Raw genomic sequence first — 22033 nt, 5'->3', positions numbered from 1 at the left:
ATTTAGTTGATTGCTCACTGTCTTGGAAAGGCATGAAATCTCTAAATTATTGTCTTCTGGTTTTAAAGAAGACAAGTGTTTATAACTTGGTTAAAAGTAGCTTAATTACTTAAATTATTTCAATTAATCAGTAATTATTTCTAATATTAGAGTATAACTAGCACTATGACCTGGCAATGCTGGGTCATAGTGCTAGTGCATGCATATACAGCTGCGTGCGTGTGCACATACATGTGAGTACTGTCCAAATCTCCGACCAATCACATACAGCTAGCTGGCATTCAATTGGCGTATCAAGTTTCGAGCATTTTGGCTGGGTTTTGGACAGTAAATTCACAAAAAGTCACTTCTATTGATTTTTTTTTAATGGCTTGGCTGGGTGAATGGGGAAATGTAAAGATATGCACGACCACCCTTGGACGGTTTTGAATGATCATAGAAAGTGCGAGCCCTCTAACTGAAAAATTGTGGATTTGTATAAAGGATACACACACACACACACAAACATTTTGCTGTTTATATATATAGAGATTAGTAATGATGGTTTCAGATTTCGGCACTGGCTTGCACTTTCAAGAAGGGTGGAGTATTGGTTGATGCCATCAATCCAAATACTTGATTGATACTTTATTTCTTCAACCCTGGAGAGATGAAAGGCAAAGCTGACCCCAGCAGGATTTGAATGCAGAACATAACTCAGAAGGAATACTACATGGCATTTTTCCTGACAATCAAATAATTTTGCCAGTTCACTGCTTTTGTAATTAATAGTAATAATAATAATGATTTGCAAGACAACCACATTGGTATAAATTTTTAGAGGATGTGATGGACAGTTGATGATACCAAACTAATATTGAGATGTGCTCTATTTTTACCAAGCTTAGCCGGATGACATTGACCAGAAATTTGTATAAGTGGTCCCTATTTATTGAACCCTAAAAGATTTAAAGTCGAAGTCAAGATGTAAATGTTAAAGAAAATAACAGAATGCCATGAAATATTTAGGCCGGCTTTCAACTGTTTCTATCACTTTCCTCTATCAATAAGCTTGGTCATTGGGGTTATTATTATTACTGCTGAAATAATGAGCCGTTTGAAATAATTCCTTTCTTCTATAAGCACAAGGCCTGAAAGTTTTTGGTGGGGTGGTGGGGTGCTCAACTGTTACTCATTTTATTGACCTTGAAAGGATGAAGGGCAAATCTGACATTGGTGGAGTTTGAACTCATAACATAAAGATGGATGAAATACTGTTAAGTTGCATTTTGCCTAGTGTGGTAATGATTCTGTTAGCTCGCTGCTGTTAAAAATAGTTGAGGGCCTTGCAGTACTTAGAACCATCTGTATATATTGTTTAAATGCCATATTGCTATTCCAAAATGGCTATATTGTAGTTAAGTGCTCGACATCTGATGTAAAACCGATTCAATTTTCTCTGGGTTTTTTTTATAAATTTGAACCTTCGATAGATGAAAAGTTCTGTTTGTCTTAGTTGAGATTTGAACTCAGGAGGTGGAATACTCAATAAATGTATTGTAAAGTCTTATACCATTTTTGCAATGTCACGTCAATGAATCTGTATGAATTGATTGCAAGATAGACCGATGGGTCTATTGATGTCTGGATTATTAGACACAGAGCTAAAAGGAAAAAAGTAAGAATAATTAAGTAAACTAAGACGGGTTCAATAGAAGAAATTGAAATGAAATAATTAGTAGTGCTGTTGTTATCTAATTGACATTGTTTACCAATCTTTAATATCTGTTGCGAGATTAGCAGTTCTTAGAAATCATCATCATCATCCCTCTGTGTCTGTATTTTTTCTCCATAAACTTTTACTTACAATAACACTATGGTTGTTATCACTCCATTTAAATGAATTTTGAGGCACTTCCAAGGAGAAATACCTTCTTTTTAAGTTAATTGGCATGTGTTCTGTGAAGTTCAGTATATGTTTACTATTTACACTCACACACACACTCCTACGCTCACACCCACGCACGCATACACGCATGTGCACACACACCCATCATAGCCATCATTGTCAATTGAAATCCTATGGACACTAACTTTGGCATTCAAGTTTTTGAGGTTAATAAAATGAGTAACAGTCAAGTATTGTGCATGATTTAATCAACTTTATCTCTTCTCTAGAATGTGTAGCTTTATATTAACATTGTCATGTTCATCTGTAAAATCACATCTGACAGTTGGCATCTTTCAGCTTGCAATAGCTTCTATATTTTCTGGCATGAAGGAAGCCAAAAGAAGAAAACAAAACAGAACATAAACTAAAAAGCAGATTCATAGGAAGCGGATGACAACACTTGGATAAGAAGCGTAAATTTTGACATACCAGCTTCTGTTTAATGAGGAAACAAGTGAACTACACACACACAGAGGCATGCACACACACACACACCACACACACACACACACACACACACACTAATTTGAACAAAAAGAACTGAATTATTAGTATCGTGTTGCACAGAGCTAAGTCTCTTTTGTGTAAATAAAGCCTCTTTGAATTTCCCTCAGCTTTGGGGAATAAAAAAATATAGGTCACAGTATTTTCAAAATATTGTTTTTAAAATATTACACAAATTTCATGAGGACAGTTCGTAGAGTGACCCTTTTGTAAGAGGTTTTCAATGTTTTGTGTATTCCCATGAGAATTTTAAATGAAACGAAAAATGTGAACTCAAAACACCTTTTCTTCAACATCACCTGTGCAATTTTTCTAAAAAAAAACTATGCATTTTCTTGATTACTGTCACGTAATGTTTCAAAAGACATTCAAATAAAAGACATGTCAAGAGAAAACAGATTATCAGCTTGGATTATCAGCTGAATGATCAAACATGTGAAACTCAGTTGACTGTAAATTATGAACCTTTCAGTTATAATGCAATAATATTTTATCTTTATATATCGGCTTACCCAATTGATCACTTAGTGAACCAAGAACACACACACTCAGGCACAGATATATATGTACACATACACACACATGCATGCAGGCACGCGCACACCAAGTTTGAGTGTATGTTGTAAATATGTGACTTCTTTCATCAATGTTTTTACATTTCCTCTCTTATTCCCAACAAATGGCAGAGGTCATACGTAACTGTAGGTTCTGTAGTTAGTTAAAATTTTTGAGTGATATATTTCCTATATAAATTTACCACATTTTGTATATTCTAACTAAATTTATTATAAATTGTTAATAGCAAGAATAGTATCCTTATGATGAAGCGACAGAATTTTGTAGCACAGCACATAGCGATTTGTGTGTCTGTATGTCATGCATGTGAGTGTGTGTATAGGTATGGCTATGTAGAATGTTTGCTTCTCCACCGTATGGGACCTTCAGCAATTGTATTCTATTGCAGCTCCTGGTCGATTTTTAATTCTATTAAAATTTGTTTTAAAAAAAGCAAAAATAAGATAAAAGAAAATATGACAATAAATTTAAGTGTCATGTGGGAAGAAAGTGAGATATACCATACACACACACACACATCTACAACCAAGTGCTTATATATATATATATATATATATATATATATATATAACATTATTTTATATAATTAGGGTTCAGCAAAAATTGCTTTACCACACACCAAATTTTTGCTGAACCCTAATTATATAAAATAATGTTTAAATTTACCGTAAATGGTCCTTTTACATACTGAGCACTGCTTGGTAAAATTATTAATTACTAATTAATTAATTAATTAATTTTACCCTTATTATTATTGACTATATATATATATAGTTATGTTAAACTGTCGTATGTCCAAATTTGGCCAAATGCGTTTTTTTTTCAATATTTAGTTTTGCTTGCAATAACTGGTTCTTTTGGCCAAACTATCATATCTCCAGCTGCTTTAGATGCCAAGATATCAAAAATTGTCAAAGTGTAGTACAATGGTTTTGCTACAAAATGGTAAAAACTATTTTTTTGCTTTCTGAAAAAGCAACAGTTTAGACTTATGACACTTTTTGTAATAGCAACAATACATATATATATGTATATCTACACATACATACATTCATTCATTCATGCATGCATGCATACATACATACATACACACACACACACACACACACACACACACACACACACACACACACATACATACATGCATGCATACATACATATATAAATACACACACACACATACATACATACATACATACATACATACATACATACATACATACATACATACATACATACATTTATTTATTTATTTATTTATTTATTCATTCATTCTGTGTAAATTAAGAAATGGTATTGAGTCTAATATTTTGTAAATGTAATAAGTTTTCGTGACATATACTTACTATAGAAAATAGGTTAATAATATTAGGGTATCTAAATCCCTGGCAGAAGAAATGGGTTACTTTTTCATGCATATTAATGCCAATTTTCTTTCGCCATTAGGGCCTTCTATGCCTAAATTTTAGACTATTTTCTACAGCCAATATAAGGTGGAAACTTATAAATATATTTACAAGATTTTTACTCATCCCACTCTGTTAATTTACACACAAAGCACATATGTTTACACACTTACCACTATGAAATCATATTCAATGGAGGAAGTGGATGAGTATTTTGGTGCAATCAGCCAGCAAGCCTATTTGTGAAAATAAGTGGTGTGGGTTCATTTTCCACATGAACTAGGGCCCATTTTTTCCATCGGCAGTTTAAATGCCCTAATATTAGACTATTTTATATAGTCAATACATAGTGAAAACTTATTGTATTTATGTATGTATGTATGTGTATGTATATATGTGTATATATATGTGTGTGTATATATATATGTGAATCTAATGCGACTGGCTTAGATTTCCCTTGGCGGGCTGCCCAGATTGGAGCAATCTCAAGATTAATCAGCCGAAATTGCGAAGATGATCTGGTTCTTGACTGATGACTGAGAGCTTCGAAAGTCCCGTCTGTGTGTTTTTTTGTCGTCTTCAAAATGTTTCACGTTCTTGTCCCAGTTTGTGTTTTTTTTAACGTTTACATATATATATATATATATATATATATATATATATGTCAAGGGAATTGACTTGCTTAGGTTGGTGTCTATTCTGGTCTTTAACATCTGTATTATCTCCTTTATGAGGTGGTCCTATACTAGTCCTATCTCTAATTTAGCCAGGTTGTATATTTTTTTTTTTCATTTATTTGTGTATTTACTCTGGGTTTGTATGTATTTTTTTGTTTTAATTTACCGCTTTATATTCATATCTTTACATTATTTTAGCCTATACATAATAAGAATTTCTTTTTACCAAGATCTTGCAATGAAGCTTGAAAAAGTTGTTTTCCTTGAATGATCTAATGCTGAGGGTAGATTTTTTTCTGCTCGCCATCAATGTCCATATTTTCATTTTTGTAATCAATGGTGCCATGCACACTGGACTCGAACAGCTGAAGATGTGCAATGGTCATCAGTTTGTTGACACAGAAGCTTAAAGTCCTGTATGTAAGTCTCCACATCTATATCAATCAATCAACGTACATATATATATATATATATATCATCATCATCATTTAGCGTCCGTTTTCCAGGCTAGCATGGGTTGGACGGTTTAACTGGGGTCTGTGAAGCCGGAAGGCTTCATCAGGCCCAGTCAGATTTGGCAGTGTTTCTACGGCTGGATGCCCTTCCTAACATATATGTATATATATGAAATTAAACAAATGGCAAAGGAACATAAAATTATGCAATGAACTTCATTTCTGAAGCTCTGAGGAAACTATAAGGTTATACACTAGCACTACTCAGCTTTGAGTATCCTGCATCTCCTCACAGCAAACACAGCTGTAAACTAATGAAGTTCTTTGCATCACTTTCTGTTCCTTTGTCATTCATCTAATTTCATTTTCTGTTCTGTACTTGAAAAACGCTTTATTCTGAAGCAAATGTATATCAAGTTCTAACACTTGGTCATTAGTATCTATGCTTAAGTTACACACACACACACACACATATGTACATATATATATATATATATATATATAATATATATATATATATGTCAAGGGAATTGACTTGCTTAGGTTGGTGTCTATTCTGGTCTTTAACATCTGTATTATCTCCTTTATGAGGTGGTCCTATACTAGTCCTATCTCTAATTTAGCCAGGTTGTATATTTTTTTTTTTCATTTATTTGTGTATTTACTCTGGGTTTGTATGTATTTTTTTGTTTTAATTTACTGCTTTATATTCATATCTTTACATTATTTTAGCCTATACATAATAAGAATTTCTTTTTACCAAGATCTTGCAATGAAGCTTGAAAAAGTTGTTTTCCTTGAATGATCTAATGCTGAGGGTAGATTTTTTTCTGCTCGCCATCAATGTCCATATTTTCATTTTTGTAATCAATGGTGCCATGCACACTGGACTCGAACAGCTGAAGATGTGCAATGGTCATCAGTTTGTTGACACAGAAGCTTAAAGTCCTGTATGTAAGTCTCCACATCTATATCAATCAATCAACGTACATATATATATATATATATCATCATCATCATTTAGCGTCCGTTTTCCAGGCTAGCATGGGTTGGACGGTTTAACTGGGGTCTGTGAAGCCGGAAGGCTTCATCAGGCCCAGTCAGATTTGGCAGTGTTTCTACGGCTGGATGCCCTTCCTAACATATATGTATATATATGAAATTAAACAAATGGCAAAGGAACATAAAATTATGCAATGAACTTCATTTCTGAAGCTCTGAGGAAACTATAAGGTTATACACTAGCACTACTCAGCTTTGAGTATCCTGCATCTCCTCACAGCAAACACGGCTGTAAACTAATGAAGTTCTTTGCATCACTTTCTGTTCCTTTGTCATTCATCTAATTTCATTTTCTGTTCTGTACTTGAAAAACGCTTTATTCTGAAGCAAATGTATATCAAGTTCTAACACTTGGTCATTAGTATCTATGCTTAAGTTACACACACACACACACACATATGTACATATATATATATATATATATATATATATATATATCAAAATCAAAATCAAACCAAATATCAGAAAGCAGAACCAAAATCGAAGTTGATCAACATCAATGGAAATTGCAACTGTGATACCAGTGCCGGTGACAAGTAAGCGAACCATCCGATCATGGCCGTTGCCAGCGCCGCCCCGACTGGCCTCCGTGCCAGTGGCACGTAAAAAGCACCATCCGTTCGTGGCCGTTGCCAGCCTCTCCTGGCCCCCGTGCCGGTGGCACGTAAAAAGCACCCACTACACTCACGGAGTGGTTGGCATTAGGAAGGGCATCCAGCCGTAGAAACACTGCCAGATCAGACTGGGCCTGATGCAGCCTTCTGGCTTCACAGACCACAGTTGAACCGTCCAACCCATGCCAGCATGGAAAGCGGACGTTAAACGATAATGATGATATATATATATATATATTGTGTGTGTGTGTGTGTGTGTGTGTGTGCCTTGCAGCCAGAGCAAGATGTAACATCTCAATAAGACATTCTATGTTGTCATTTCAGTTCACTTTAAAAGGGATTTTGGTTTTTTTATACTTCCACGGTTGTTTTAACTGAACATGTGAGCATTTTAAAATACCTTTCTGCTTTGCTCTACATTTGTGGCATTGCATCTAAAAAGAAAATGTTATGCAATATATATGAGTCGATTTCTATCACTGTAATTTACAGTGTGAGTTTCATGGTATTTTTCCTTCTGTTTCAGATCTGCACTTGTGGTTATCTAGCAGATCATTTTACCAACACAAGATGAGACACTTCCAGACGACGTGAGGTCATCATAACGTATGCCCTGTGCCTAGGTAAGTATCCTGTGGAGATATTTTATATTTTCTCACAGGTGACCACATACTTACTAGATGAAATTGTTCACCATTTCTTGAGTAGTGTAATATAACTTTTTCCCCTTACATTTCGGGAGTGACAAAATAAAAACAAAGGGGCCTCACATTTTCAGTAAACATGACAAACGAATTTAAATCACAATCCTGTTTCTCACTCTCTCTCTCATTCTGCATTTGTTTGTTTGTTTGTTTGTGTGTGTGTGTGTATGTGTGTGTGTAAAGGAAATTGAAAGCCCTACCAACATTACTTTGTCACACAGTTTTCTGGTGGTGGTAGAGCCTGAAACAAGGACAGCCAGTGCTTATACTCTACTTGAAAAACTTTGAAAAATATGAAAAACAATTCAAAATCATTTTTAAACAGATTTTGAGATAACTTAAATCCTATGTTAAGATTTGACAGTTTACTGAGTGCTTTTTTTTTTTTAATGAAAATATGAAATCAGGGGGCAGTGTTTAAGGGACTATATCTGCTTTATTATATATCTGAACTATATCTGCTTTATTAATGTTTAACAGAAAATTTAAGTGGAAAATGTTGTGCAAAATGGTTTAATAAATAATTTCTTGAAATTAGAATTTTTATGAGGTGTGCAAGGATTTCTAGGTAAAATAAAAAAAGATCCCTTAATGTTGAAAGTGTATGAAGATAATGAAAGGGCAAAAAAGAGAAGAAAAGTGCTTTTGAGGAAAGAATAGACAAGATGACAAAAATTAAAGCATTAAGAAGTAACTCCTCGTGTAGCACTCAAATACTTTTCTACCAACACGCACATACCTCCACTACCACACACACACACACACATACACACACATGCTTAAAACTTACACATATACATGTTTACACATATCTCCACTACTAGACACACACACACACCACACACACACACACTTAAAACTTACACATATTCATGTTCACACATACCTCCACTACCAGACACACACACACACACCACACGCACACGCACACGCACACGCACACACACGCGCACACACACACTTAAAACTTACACACATTCATGTTCACACACATATGTACACCTGTGTGTTTTCACAAGAACACATTCAAATGCTCGTAAAAGTGCCCCAGGCACACAAAACACACTTCTACTATCTGCCCTGCTTTTATACTGGGTACAAATCCTTGAGGTATGACTATAAATACAGTAAAGGATATAAGTATTTTATCATCATTTGCCTGTTTTCTATGCTGGCATGGGTTGGACGGTTTGATCAAAAACTGTAAAGCTAGGGAGCTGCACCAGGTTTCAGTCTGATTTGGCATGGTTTCTACAGCTGGATGCTCTTCTTAATGCCAACCACTCCAAGAGTGTGTTTTTCCCATGCCACCAGCATGGGTACCAACTATGAAACAACGGCATCAGCCATGACTATGATAGCCATGAAAACAGCAGAAAGATTGGGCACTACCAACCCTACAAAGCAGGAAAAAAGAATTGTCAGCAAAAAACCATGGGACTGTTTGTTAACAACTTTTTTTTTCACGAATAAAAAATAAAATAAATTTCAGAAAAATATGCTCTGGCAAAAGTATTACAAATTAAGAAAATAGTATAACACTCGTTAAGTCATTGTGTGAAAAAAATCAAGATTGAAGACTTGTCTGTTTGAGTGAAGGATTTTTAAGTTTCATTGCACTGCAGCTGAGCAAGTGTCCTCTAATGAAACTTCAGGTCAACCAATGCCTGGTGAGTGAATTTAATTGATGGTAACTGTGGTGAGATGGTTCTATATTGTCATCCTCATCAGTTTTCTATGCTTCCATAGGTAAGATGGAATTTTGTTGAGGCAAGTTTTTCTAAGGTCATACAGAAAAACTCTTCCCACACCATCCAAGCAAGGTTATATTTGCCCCTAATCCTTTGAATAATGAGTAGCTCAGTGGCCAACATACTTTTGTGGAGGAGCGTAAATAAATGACATTGGGTGAGAGTGACATTTCTTTCCATTTAGTGTGAAGATGTCAGGAAAAGGAAGACATATGCACGCATGCTCACACAATAGGTCTTTTCCAGTCACAGTTTACCAAATTTCATTCACAAGGCATTGGTCAACCTATGGATAGTGTAGAAGACTCCAGCAGACAGAGGGAAGAACCTAAAACCTCCTGTGTATGGTTTTGAAAGAAACCTATGAACCACACAGTTCTGCTTGTGTGTGTGTATATATGTATATATATGCACACACATATAATTGCAGCATGGAAGGTGTTTATAAGCCATTTAAGAAACACACAAAAACTGTTAGATTCACGTCAACATTTAAATTTAATTTGCCAAAATATTTTCGTCACTTTAAGGCAGTGGCCTTTTCACTGACAGAATTCCATGCTGCATCACTGAACAGGTCGCGGCCTCAAAGCGACGAAAATATTTTGCCAAATTAAATTTAAATGTTAAAGTGAATCTAACGGTTTTTGTGTTTTAAAATGGCTTATAAACACCTTCCATGTTGCAATTGCTGTTGTTCCAGCACATGATCTCAGATCAGGTCACTTGCTATGCAAGTACATCTCCGTAATATATATACATACATATATATATATATATATACGCACACATGCTTATAAGCACAAATAACAGTTTGATGCAGCTCCATATGATTTAGTTTTGTGGGTGTGCAGGACAGACTTATCTCATCAAATATGTCCCAATATCTGATAAGATGGGTTTGCTCATGTCATATGAAGCAGAGTTAAACTGTTGCTAAAAAATATGTGTAACTCATGCCAAATGTGTTGAGTGCCACTTTCATTTGTATAGATATGGGGGTGGCTGTTTGTGTGTTGATATTTACACCACATCCTATGTCAGCAAAATAGTGAATGATGTTTACATTCCTTTTTGACTTTATGATGAGATTTTCTCCACCTTTGAAGACCTGTTCAATAAAAATAAAAAAAAAAAAACACTTGCAAAACACATAAGGGCTGGTACTGGGGAAAAGTCTGCTGCTGTAAAATCCTGCCTGTAATTGTCTCCCTCGAACTTAAGCAAGTATGAAAAAATGACATAGAATGAACTGGCAAATGAATTTATTTCAATATGAGGCTTCATTTGCTTTGCAGTCTTTCACAGATTACTAATACCTCTTCAGTGCATTAAACTAGATATATCTTTATATATAAAAGTAAGGTTGTGTGTCTGTCTCCTGCGATTTAGATTCCTAACTACTCCCACATTTTGCGGTGCAGTTTAACCAAAACCAGGTATCTTATAGTCGTGATTCATATCGAGCCCTTCTGGGTATTAGTGTGCGTCTACGATGATTCTACGATTTAAAAAAAAATTTACCATCAATTTTTCCCATTTTTAATGCATTTTTGGCATATATAAGGGAAATAACTCTCTAAAAATTTATTATTAAATCTCAGAACGTAAAAAGCTACAGTAACACCCCCCCCCCCTTTTGTGGTTAGCCATATTGAGATGGCTATTATACTTTACATCTCTAAAAATGCTTATATAGCTATTTCCCTTACAAACCCGAGCAACGCCGGGCGATACTGCTAGTTGAGGTATAAACAGTTAAAGAACTCTTGTGCCTTAATTTTCGCACCTTAGCTGTTTCTTTTTCTTTCAATAAAAAGGCCTTTATTCTTTTCCATTTGCATGTGTAGACAAAAAATATTGTTTTTCTCATAAACTTTTAACATCAAATGATTTTTTTTTTCTGGAAGTTCATATTTCCCTCCAAAAGAAAAAAAGAATTCTTTCTGGAAATTATTAATGGAACCACTTTACACACTTACTGTATTAATTTTCTGTCGAATTAATACAAAGCAGATATAGTTTTATGAACTCACAGCATTTGAAAGACCTCCTGATACGTCTCTACTAATCACACTTTGTATAAAGAAATGTTATCAGTATATTTACTCTCACAATTACTAACACACACACACACACATCCATTATACATGGTCATCATTTAACATCCATTGTCCTATGCGTCCATGGGTCAGAGAATTTGTTGAAACACATTTTCAATAGCAAGGAGCCTTGCCTGTTGCAAACCCTCACCGTTTTCTAAGCAAGCTAATCTTTCCCCTTTCTGTGCTACATATAGCTCCTTCCTTTTCATATTTTACAATTTGATTTTGTATTAGATTTGGTTGCTATTTCTAGCATGCTGAGCAACCACATAAATGCTGCTCATCTGCTTGTTTTAGTCAACCCATATGCCAGTGAAACATAGACAGGCAGCAGCACTTCATCAAATGATCTTACTTGGGATGGACCAGTGTTGCACCAAATGTGTTCTTCTCCTCTCTTTCATAGAATGGAACCAGGAAGCAGTGACAGGAAGGACATTTATCGGTGACTAGAACACCATGATTGTTAAAGCTAAAATGGATGATGATGATGATGATGATGGTGATGGTGATGGTGATGATGGCAGCAACAGCCCTGATTATATTTAATATGCTGTTAGTTATAATCATAATAATGATGATGTCGATAACAATAATGGTTGCAATAATGGTATTTTAATGGCATTGATGATGGTAGTGATAGCCATGAAGATGATGGCTTTGTATTATGGCAACATCAGCAATAAGGATGAGGAATGATGGTTAGGGTTCAGAAAAAGCAGAAGAGAGAGAAGAAGGCAAATGAAGAATCATGGCAGAGATTTGAAGAGGTGGATTTATATTGATAGACAGTTGCAAAGACCCAACCGGAGAGCAAGACATCGAGCTTTAATTGAGATGCTTTATATGTTCATCAACATCTTGGTGCTTCTTCATGCATGTGTGTGGGCGTGTGTGTGTGTGTGTGTGTGTGTGTGTGTGTGTTCTGTGGTGTCGGGGCAGCTTTCGTTATGTCATACTTTTTAGATATATTTCTTTACTACCCACAAGGGGCTAAACACAGAGGGGACAAACAAGGACAGACAAAGGGATTAAGTTGATTTCATCGACCCCAGTGCGTAACTGGTACTTAATTTATCGACCCGAAAGGATGAAAGGCAAAGTCGACCTCGGCAGAATTTGAACTCGGAACGTATCGACAGACAAAATACCGCTACGCATTTTGCCCGGCGTGCTAACGTTTCTGCCAGCTCGCCGCCCTTTTTTAGATAGCTTTGCTACTTTTAATCCTTCATTGCTCTCTCTCTCCAATGTGCAGCTGATCTGCTTGCTGGCAATGAAGGTAGGCATTTCAAAGACTTAGCAGGATCATAGTAGATGCATTTTGACCTTTTTAAAACAGGGGAAGCTGTCACTTGATGGTCACTGGAGAATATGGTTTGCAGGTGGGTGATGTAGCTATATGTAGCACTGGAAACAGATACAGGGAAGTTGTATATCAAGGTTTGGATCTTTTCGGTTTGAACGGCAGTTTTTTCTAGCAGTATCATATGAAAATGTCACCCATAATTATGACCCTAGTATCAATCTATTGCATTTCAATCTGTTTTAGGGTTCGGGTTAGTTAGGGGTGGGGGGAAGGGTATCTTTTTTCTTCACAAATGTAAATAAACCCAATCTGTTTCTTAAACGAGGGGCATATCCATACGGCACAGAATGTATTTTACCTCAATAGACGTCAGTGATTGGTTGAAATTGAAGAAAAAAACAACAACAAATATCTTACAAACTATAGGATTTTCTCAATAAAGCCAAGAGAAAAAGATGTTTTATAAACACATTCTACCAGTATACGAAGTTTAAAATTCTTTAGTTACCTAGAAATTATGTTAAAAACTGCCGTTCAAACCAAAAGGATCCCAAGGTTTTTAGACACACACATGCACGCATACCACACACCCACCCACACACACACCCACCCACACACACACCCACCCACACACACACACATACACACTTTATCTCTCTCTCTTTTTGTCTCTCTCTACCTCCATTAATTATTTTATTGACGGATTTAGCAGTCGTTTTAATGAGTGTAAACTTTTATCAAATTCTCAGAACAAATACTAGACTTGGAGGAACTTTAAAGTCACTGTTGATAAAAATTATTAAGAACCCAAGACACTTACTGCATTTGTATTGAGTTCGTTATTGTGCTATAAAAACACTTTCTGTGCTTATAAAAACACTTTCCCACACACTCACTTACACACACACACACACCACATTCATGCTATTGGTTCACTAATCCATGCATAAATGTTTAGTTTTAACACTGCACAGGATGTAGATTCTTTTTTATTCATTCACTAGTTTCATTCATTTCTCACTCACTAAGCTGGAGGCGCTGGCTTCATGCATTTCGGTTAAGCATCATTGACATCTAACACCTGTTTTGTCTGCTATTTTCTCCCTCTCCTTCATCAAATGACTAATTAAACATATATACCATGAAGGAATGCACCTCAACACATTAATTTGAGCTGCTATACTCACTCACACTCATACATGACAAGCAAGGCTGCCACCTAGGTGACTACAAACAACCTTACAATTTGTTCGTGATAACTGCAGTCAGTAGATGTCGATTAAGCGGACAATGACAACAATTTTCAGATCACAGCTTGGAGATTTCCACTAGATAGACATCAGTGTGTAAACATCAGTGCAATAGATGACACTAAGTGAGATGTTGATATGATAAATAAATGGAAAGCGGTTGATTTGAGAGACCTTATAGTATAGATGTGGTGGAGGCGCAATGGCCCAGTGGTTAGGGCAGCGGACTCGCGGTCATAGGATCGCGGTTTCGATTCCCAGACCGGGCATTGTGAGCGTTTATTGAGCGAAAACACCTAAAAGCTCCACGAGGCTCCGGCAGGGATGGTGGTGATCCCTGCTGTACTCTTTCACCACAACTTTCTCTCACTCTTACTTCCTGTTTCTGTTGTACCTGTATTTCAAAGGGCCGGTCTTGTCACTCTCTGTGTCACGCTGAATATCCCCGAGAACTATGTTAAGGGTGCACGTGTCTGTGGAGTGCTCAGCCACTTACACATTAATTTCACGAGCAGGCTGTTCCGTTGATTCGGATCAACCGGAACCCTCGTCGTCGTAACCGACAGAGTGCTTCCACAGTATAGATGTCTGTTTCGTAGACCACAATTTCCAAATCTTAACATGTGAGACTAAAGTTTGTTGATAACAGTAGGAGAGTCCATTGAGGATCTTGACCTGCAGAATTTCTACCCGGTATCTCCATAGCAACTTCATGAACTTGAAAGACATATTGAATGATGTAGTTTTGAGATAATCTTCATCAGTGAAGATGGGATGGCCATGGCTAGATTACCTCTGATCCATTGGTTCTAGTTCAACTGGGCTGGTTTTAAGAATAAACAGCAAGAATAAATGTGGTGTTGTTGACTTATTTAACCAAACTAACTTGTTGTTCATTTGATAGGCAAATACATATATACGACGGGCTTCTTTTAGTTTCCGTCTACCAAATCCACTCACAAGGCTTTGGTCGGCCTGAGGCTATAGCAGAAGACACTTGCCCAAGGTGCCACGCAGTGGGACTGAGCCCGAAACCATGTGGTTTGTAAGCAAGCTACATATCACACAGACACTCCTACGCATGAAAGTTCATGTAATATTTGTGGTTTTAGACATTGGAGCGGCACTTCATAAGACTTGCATCAAAGGTGTGCTATTACATTGTGTCCATGTAATACATATTTCTTTACTACCCACAAGGGGCTAAACACAGAGACGACAAACAAGGACAGACAGACAGATCAAATCGATTATATCGACCCCAGTGCGTAACTGGTACTTAATTTATCGACCCCGAAAGGATAAACGGTAAAGTCGACCTTGGCGGAATTAGAACTCAGAATGAAACAGCAGACGAAATACGGCTAAGCATTTCACCCGGCATGCTAACAACTCTGCCAGCTCGCCGTGTAATACAGCACACCTTTGATGCAAACAAACTGACTTAGACTTTTATCATTTTCACAGTTACATGTGTTCATTCATTTCCTTTCAAAGTGATGTGATTTGGTGATGAGTTTTGGAAAATTTCCTGCCAAGGCCAACTAATTGCATGTATTCCACAAGTAAAACAGAAATTAAATATTAATATAAAAGTAAATATTACATTATTTGTGCTAGACCAATATACGCCAAATAGCATCATCTGTTATTTCTGTGGTTTTTGTGTCCTTTCTTTCAAGTTTTTTCCATGTAACTATAGTCTTTTTGTTAGCATCAACTACCAATATACATTTATTTATTGTTATTGAATGCGATAGAGGCAATGCTTTTTGCAGTAGTATTTATAGTAACAAACAACTATTAGTTACTTGTTAATTTGCAACAGTGTAATTGGGAATCTATCAACAGGTAATTATGTAATGTATGCAATTTCCAGAATTAGTAAAACAGGTCTTGTTGGCTGGTTATATTTGGCTGTGTGCCTTCAGTGAGTCATACTTTAAACTCATCATGTAACATTATATATGCACACTCCTGTGTATGTGAGTCAGTGTATGTGTGTGCATGGTTAATGTTACATAGATTTTAGAATGGCCATTATGCTTGCTGGTCAAATATCCAATTTAGCAGTGTAATTTCATTGTCATTAAGCCAACTTCGAACCATTTTTACCACACTTGTTTTAAAGACATTTACTGGTCTTGATGTTATGTTCTTGATGATTTAAAAGTTTCACAAGTCACATTTCCCTTTCTACTAAAATATTAAAAACAAATTATTTAGATCAAAATTTATTGGGAAATATTTTTAACTCCCCATTCTGTACATCATTTAAGGATTTTATTGTCTATTTCATTTAATTCTATGCATTGAATTCAACTATTTATTAGGCTTAGGTGCTACATTATATAGTAATGCTTCCTGAGATGCAGTAGTATCCTAAGATTAGTTTGTTCTTTAACCCTTTCGTGACCAACCCGGCTGAAACCGGCACTGGCTCTGTAGTACAAATGTCTTGTTTTCATAAGTCTTGAAGTAAAATCTTCCACCAAACCTTAGTCACAATTTATGTTCGTAACACTAGTTGAATGATAACTAAGTTATTTTACTAAATTCTTTGTTATATTCAAAGTAATTGAAAGAAACACAGAGCATCTCAAAATAAATACGGTAACGAAAGGGTTAATAATGCTTTAACACCAGCCTTGAATATTGTAGGTTTTTGAGAGGAAAGAGGCAATTACATGGAGATATCAGAATATTATCGACTGAAATAATTTTGGGATTAAAACTGCTTGAGAAGTCTTGTAGTATCAACAGTAGCTACAAAGCTTCGTAAGGATTTTGTAATTAGTGAATAAGGAAATTCTATTATTGGGGAAAAGGGCTTGCAGTTTTTCTTCTGGTTCTTTTTCTTCTGCTCAGTTGCATTTTGTCTGTCTTTGTGTTCTGAGTTCAAATTCCACCAAGATTGACTCAGACTTTCATCCTTTCGGCGTTAATGAAATACGTACCAGTCAATGTAATAAAACTTTCCCCTACCCGTAAAAAACTGTTGGCCCTGTGCCAAAAATTTGAAACTATTATCCATCTTAATCGAAGGAGAGGGGCTTTCTCTGTCCGGGTTGTGGATCCATGGAAGAAGCTGCTCGACGAGATAGTGAAGATGCCAACAACCACTCGGTTCAAAGTCTCTCTTGACCAGAAATGGCCTGAACTCTTTGTATGACCTCCCTCCCTGTACATAACTCCCTGTCCCCCTACATGGCCTTGCTTTTGCTTTTTGAGCCAATAAAAATTGAATTGGAAAAAAAAAAATTATTATTATTATTATTAAAGCAGTGAACTGGCAAAATCTTTAGCACACTGCTTAGCAGTATTTTACTCATTGCTATGTTCTGAGTTCAAATTCTACTGAGGTTGACTTTACCTTTCATCCTTTCAAGGTTGATAAATTTAAGAACCAGTGAAATACTGAGGTGGATGTGAACTACTATCCCCCTCCCCTCAAATTCCAGGACTTGTGCCTATAATATAAAGGATTATTATTACTATTATTATTATTATCATTATTGTCATCATCATCATCTTTCATCCATAAACACTTACACCACTCATGGCTATGAGTGGGTTTATTCTATGGCTCTCAGACCCTTGTCATTCAGAAAAAAAAGATTAGAAAATATCCTGGTTAGTGTCTAAAGTATGTTACACTGTATTTTTTCTGAATTGATACTTCCTTACTATTTTGTATTGAAGACCATGTTATATGGTCTTTCCAGTTATATGCAAATGTATACTTATTTATCAACATTCTCCCTTCTTTCCACAGAGCTGTGATTTGCAACCGACATTTAATTACCAAGTCGGATATGAACTAAAAAAAATCTACAAATGAAACCAACCAAGAGATAATATTACTATTTCATAATGGATGGCAATTCTAAGAGTAAAAATAGGGAGTCTCGAACTCACAGGGCACGCCGAGCCAAAAATTCGGGAAGCAGAACTTACAGCTCTTCAGATGAAGATTTTCACTCGGATGATAACCTTCGTCCCTACGAGGAAGTTAAAATCGCACACCATGACAAAAAATTGTCTGGTTTAGGTAAGTAGGAAAAAAAAAAAAAAGAATTTATGCGTACAATTTTTTTTTTCTATTTGAAAAAAAAATTAGTTTACATATTGTGAATATGAAATTGTTTGCATGTGCACACACAAATACATATGCACTGGGCACACACACAAACGTGTGTGTGTGTGCATCATCTGTTTAACATTGGTTTTCTGTACCAGCATAGCTTGAATGGGAATTGGTTCGAGGTAGGATTCATGCAGATGCTCGTCCTGTCACCAACCCTTATCAGTTTTTCAAGAAAGGGTTTTTTTTTTCTATTCCACAGGTCTTGAAAAGCACAAAGTGACTGGTTGCAATTTTTTTACAAAGAATGTGACCACCACCATAGTTTCACCCAAGCAGTGACTAGGGAAATAACGTTCATACATATTTACACACACACACATTGGCACAAATATGCACATATATGTAAGTGCAGGTATGGTGGCGCGGTTAAAAGGCTTTAATTTCCAGCCCCATGGTTTCAAGTTCAGTCACACTGCTTGTCACCTTGCACAAGGGCCTTCTTTTATTGCCCTGAGCTGAACAAAGCCTTATGACTACATTTGGTGGATAGAATCTGAAAGAACTCTGTTTATATATGTGTATATATATGTATATGCGCTTGTGTGTGTGTGTGTGTGCATGTATGTATGCTTGTATCATCTTGTTTTGAGATTACCTGATAATTGTATGTAAGTGTCACTGCCATACATAAAGTATTGTTTGTTTCCAATCTTTCATGAAAATTTGTCTGACCCCAGGGTCACTTGGAAGCAGGTAAGAGCTGTTTACAAAGAGGGCATCTGAACATAGAAAATCTGCCCCACCAAATTTCATTTAATACGTGTAAACATGTAAGAAAATAAATGCCAGAATGCTGATAACCATTATAAGACATATGATGGGCTTCATGCTGTTTCCATATACCAAAGTCACACAGAAGGTATTGGTCACCCTCAGGCTATTGTACAAGTCACTGACCCAAAGTGCCGCACAATGATAATGACCCTGAAATCCCACGAATCTGGCATGGTCTTCTAAGTCACAAACTCATACCTCTACCTCTTCCTGTAAGTGTGTGTATTTATATATGTACAAGAGTGGAGGCACAATGGCCCAGCGGTTAGGGCAGCGGACTCATGGTCATGGGATCACAGTTTCGATTCCCAGACCAGGTATTGTGAGTGTTTATTGAGAAAAACACCCAAAGCTTCATGAAGCTCCAGCAGTGGGTGGTGGCAAACCCTGCTGTACTCTTTCACCACATCCTTCTCTCACTGTTTCTTCCTGTTTCTGTTGTACCTGTATTTCAAAGGGCCAGCTTTGTCACACTCTGTGTCACGCTGAATCTCTCTGAGAACTATGTTGAGGATATATGTGTCTGTGGAGTACTCAGCCATTTGCACGTTAATTTCACGAGCAGGCTGTTCCGTTGATCGGATCAAATGGAACCCTTGTCATCATAACCGACAGAGTGCCACGACCTTGTACAGGAATGTATGTATGTCTACATATGTATATGGATGTTACATGTGCATATATGTATATGGTATATATACATGTGTGTATATATATATATATATGTATATATATACATGTGTATATATATATATATATATATATATACATGCATTAATCTGAGCTGTATATACATGTATACATAGAAGTGTTTCTTGTCTTCACTTGCTGATTCTTTCATCTTGGTTTCTGAGAAGATGATGGTATTCCATAGTTATTTCTTGCTTGCAGTTATTTTGCATAATTCATTATATTGTAAATATCTTTCTCCGTTATTCCAGCATTATGTGAAAATATATGGCAATATTAAAATAACATTTTGCATAGAATATATCTTCTTCATTATTTACTCTTTTTTCATGATAATTGCTTTAGGAGTCACTTCTCTTACATTTCATACTACTTTTTTTGTACTGTCTCATCTTTTATCTCGATTTTTTTATTAATTTTTTTTTTTATATATTGCCTATCAAACATGTCATTTTAAGGATACACTCTTGGGGTGAATAAACAATATGATGTGTGATACAGGCTTGTTTTGTATATAAACATATCTACGTAGTTGCTTTTTTGAATACAACTGCTGTTGCTTTTTCATTACTCCGTTTTCTTATTTGTGTTTGTGTGTGTGTATGCATGTGTATACTTTAATTTCAAAGCTCACTTCTCCACGTTAGTGATAGCTGAATAAGTTTTGAGGAAAGAATCCATCTTGTCATTCTTGTGTCATTTCATTTATGAAAGTTCAATTTTATGAAATTTCACTTGTGTTTGCTTCTCTTGCCTTTAGTATTTTCAGCTCTCAGCCAATTTACACAGAGACATAACACCATTCCTATTATATGTCTATATGAGCTTATTTACCATCTCTAAGTCTATAGACACTTAGCTCTCTTGTTTTCATTTTTTATAGAATTTGTTCTTACATAGCCAAGGAAACATATTTGCATTTCATCTGGCCTAATTCTGCTTCTAACTAATTGGCTTATAACCCTTTCCATAATTTTCATCACCTGGTCCAGGAGTTTGATACCTTTATAATTGCTTCTCTCTAAAGCATCACCCTTGCCCTTATAGCAGCTAACAATTATGCTGCTACACCTGCCCTTGGGTATTACACCTTCCTCAATGACCTGATTGATTATGCAGGTAACTAACCCGTACCCTACATCACCAGACAGACCAAGGGTTTTTTTACAAGTTTTCATGTTTTAATTGCCTTATCTGTCATACTGCTGCCCACTAGGATAGCTTATCCCTCTGTTTGGGGTCACATGTGGGAGACTTTCTTTGTCCCATTCATTCTCTACATTCAACAGTCTCGCATAGTGACTTTCCCATGCTGCATTCTTGTCCACATCACTGAGTGCAAGCATCCCATTATCCATCTGCATGCACTCCTCTCCGACAAATATCTTGATTCTCACTGACACACTGTCTAGCAATCCAGAACACTTCAAGTCTCTGATCTTCATGTTGTAGGACTTTGGCAAATCTCTTCTTTTCTACTTCTAGATAAACCTAAACCTGATGTCTAGTCTCCCTTTTAGACTGCCAATATGACCTTTTGCTAGGCCTTCTTTTCCATTCTTTCCAGACCTGTCTCTTCTCTTTTGTGACCCTGTCAACGTCACTGTTCCACCACCATATCACCCTTGGTCTGGCAGAGGCTTTGCTCTAACAAATTTGGTCTGTTACCCTCAGTAGGAACTTCCAGTTGTCCTCTATTTTATGTCTCTCTCTTTCTCGCTCTCCTACTCCCTCTCTGTATACACACACACACACTCAAAGCCTTAAGGTCTGAAATTACTGTTGGGGTGTTATTGTGTTTCTGGGTGGCATACTTTATTTTTATATTGTGTTTTTGGACATAACACTTTATTCTGATTTACTGTGTTTCATGTTAACTACTGAGAATAGGTATCATATAATTGTTAACTGTAACAGATTGTTATCAAATTCAAGACAGATTTATCTCTCATCTACTTCTCACCATGAAACCAAACTTAAAAACACTTGGTCTTGAAATTCTATTTCAGTCTATAGAAATCTTTTATATTTTTTTTTCCTGTTACAAGCCAAAATGAAATCAAAATGCTAAAGAAACTA

The 22033-nt window shown here is 36.1% G+C and overlaps 1 protein-coding gene across 9 annotated transcripts in view; it reads left to right on the top strand.

Moving 5' to 3' along the window:
- The window catches only part of LOC115214302 (teneurin-m), a 517371-nt gene that overhangs the window by 177533 nt on the left and 317805 nt on the right, over positions 1 to 22033 (top strand). For all 9 annotated transcript variants that reach the window (XM_029783463.2, XM_029783461.2, XM_029783465.2 and 6 more), the window contains exons 2-3: positions 7751 to 7847; positions 18119 to 18394. In XM_029783463.2, coding sequence (XP_029639323.1) covers positions 18217 to 18394 — 178 coding nt within the window. In that variant the 5' untranslated portion in view covers positions 7751 to 7847; positions 18119 to 18216. The remainder of the gene's footprint in view (positions 1 to 7750; positions 7848 to 18118; positions 18395 to 22033) is intronic.

This window comes from Octopus sinensis, linkage group LG7 (assembly GCF_006345805.1).
Source record: "Octopus sinensis linkage group LG7, ASM634580v1, whole genome shotgun sequence".
NCBI classification, from domain to species: Eukaryota; Metazoa; Mollusca; class Cephalopoda; order Octopoda; family Octopodidae; genus Octopus; species Octopus sinensis.
This window is presented reverse-complemented; position numbering and strand designations above follow the sequence as displayed.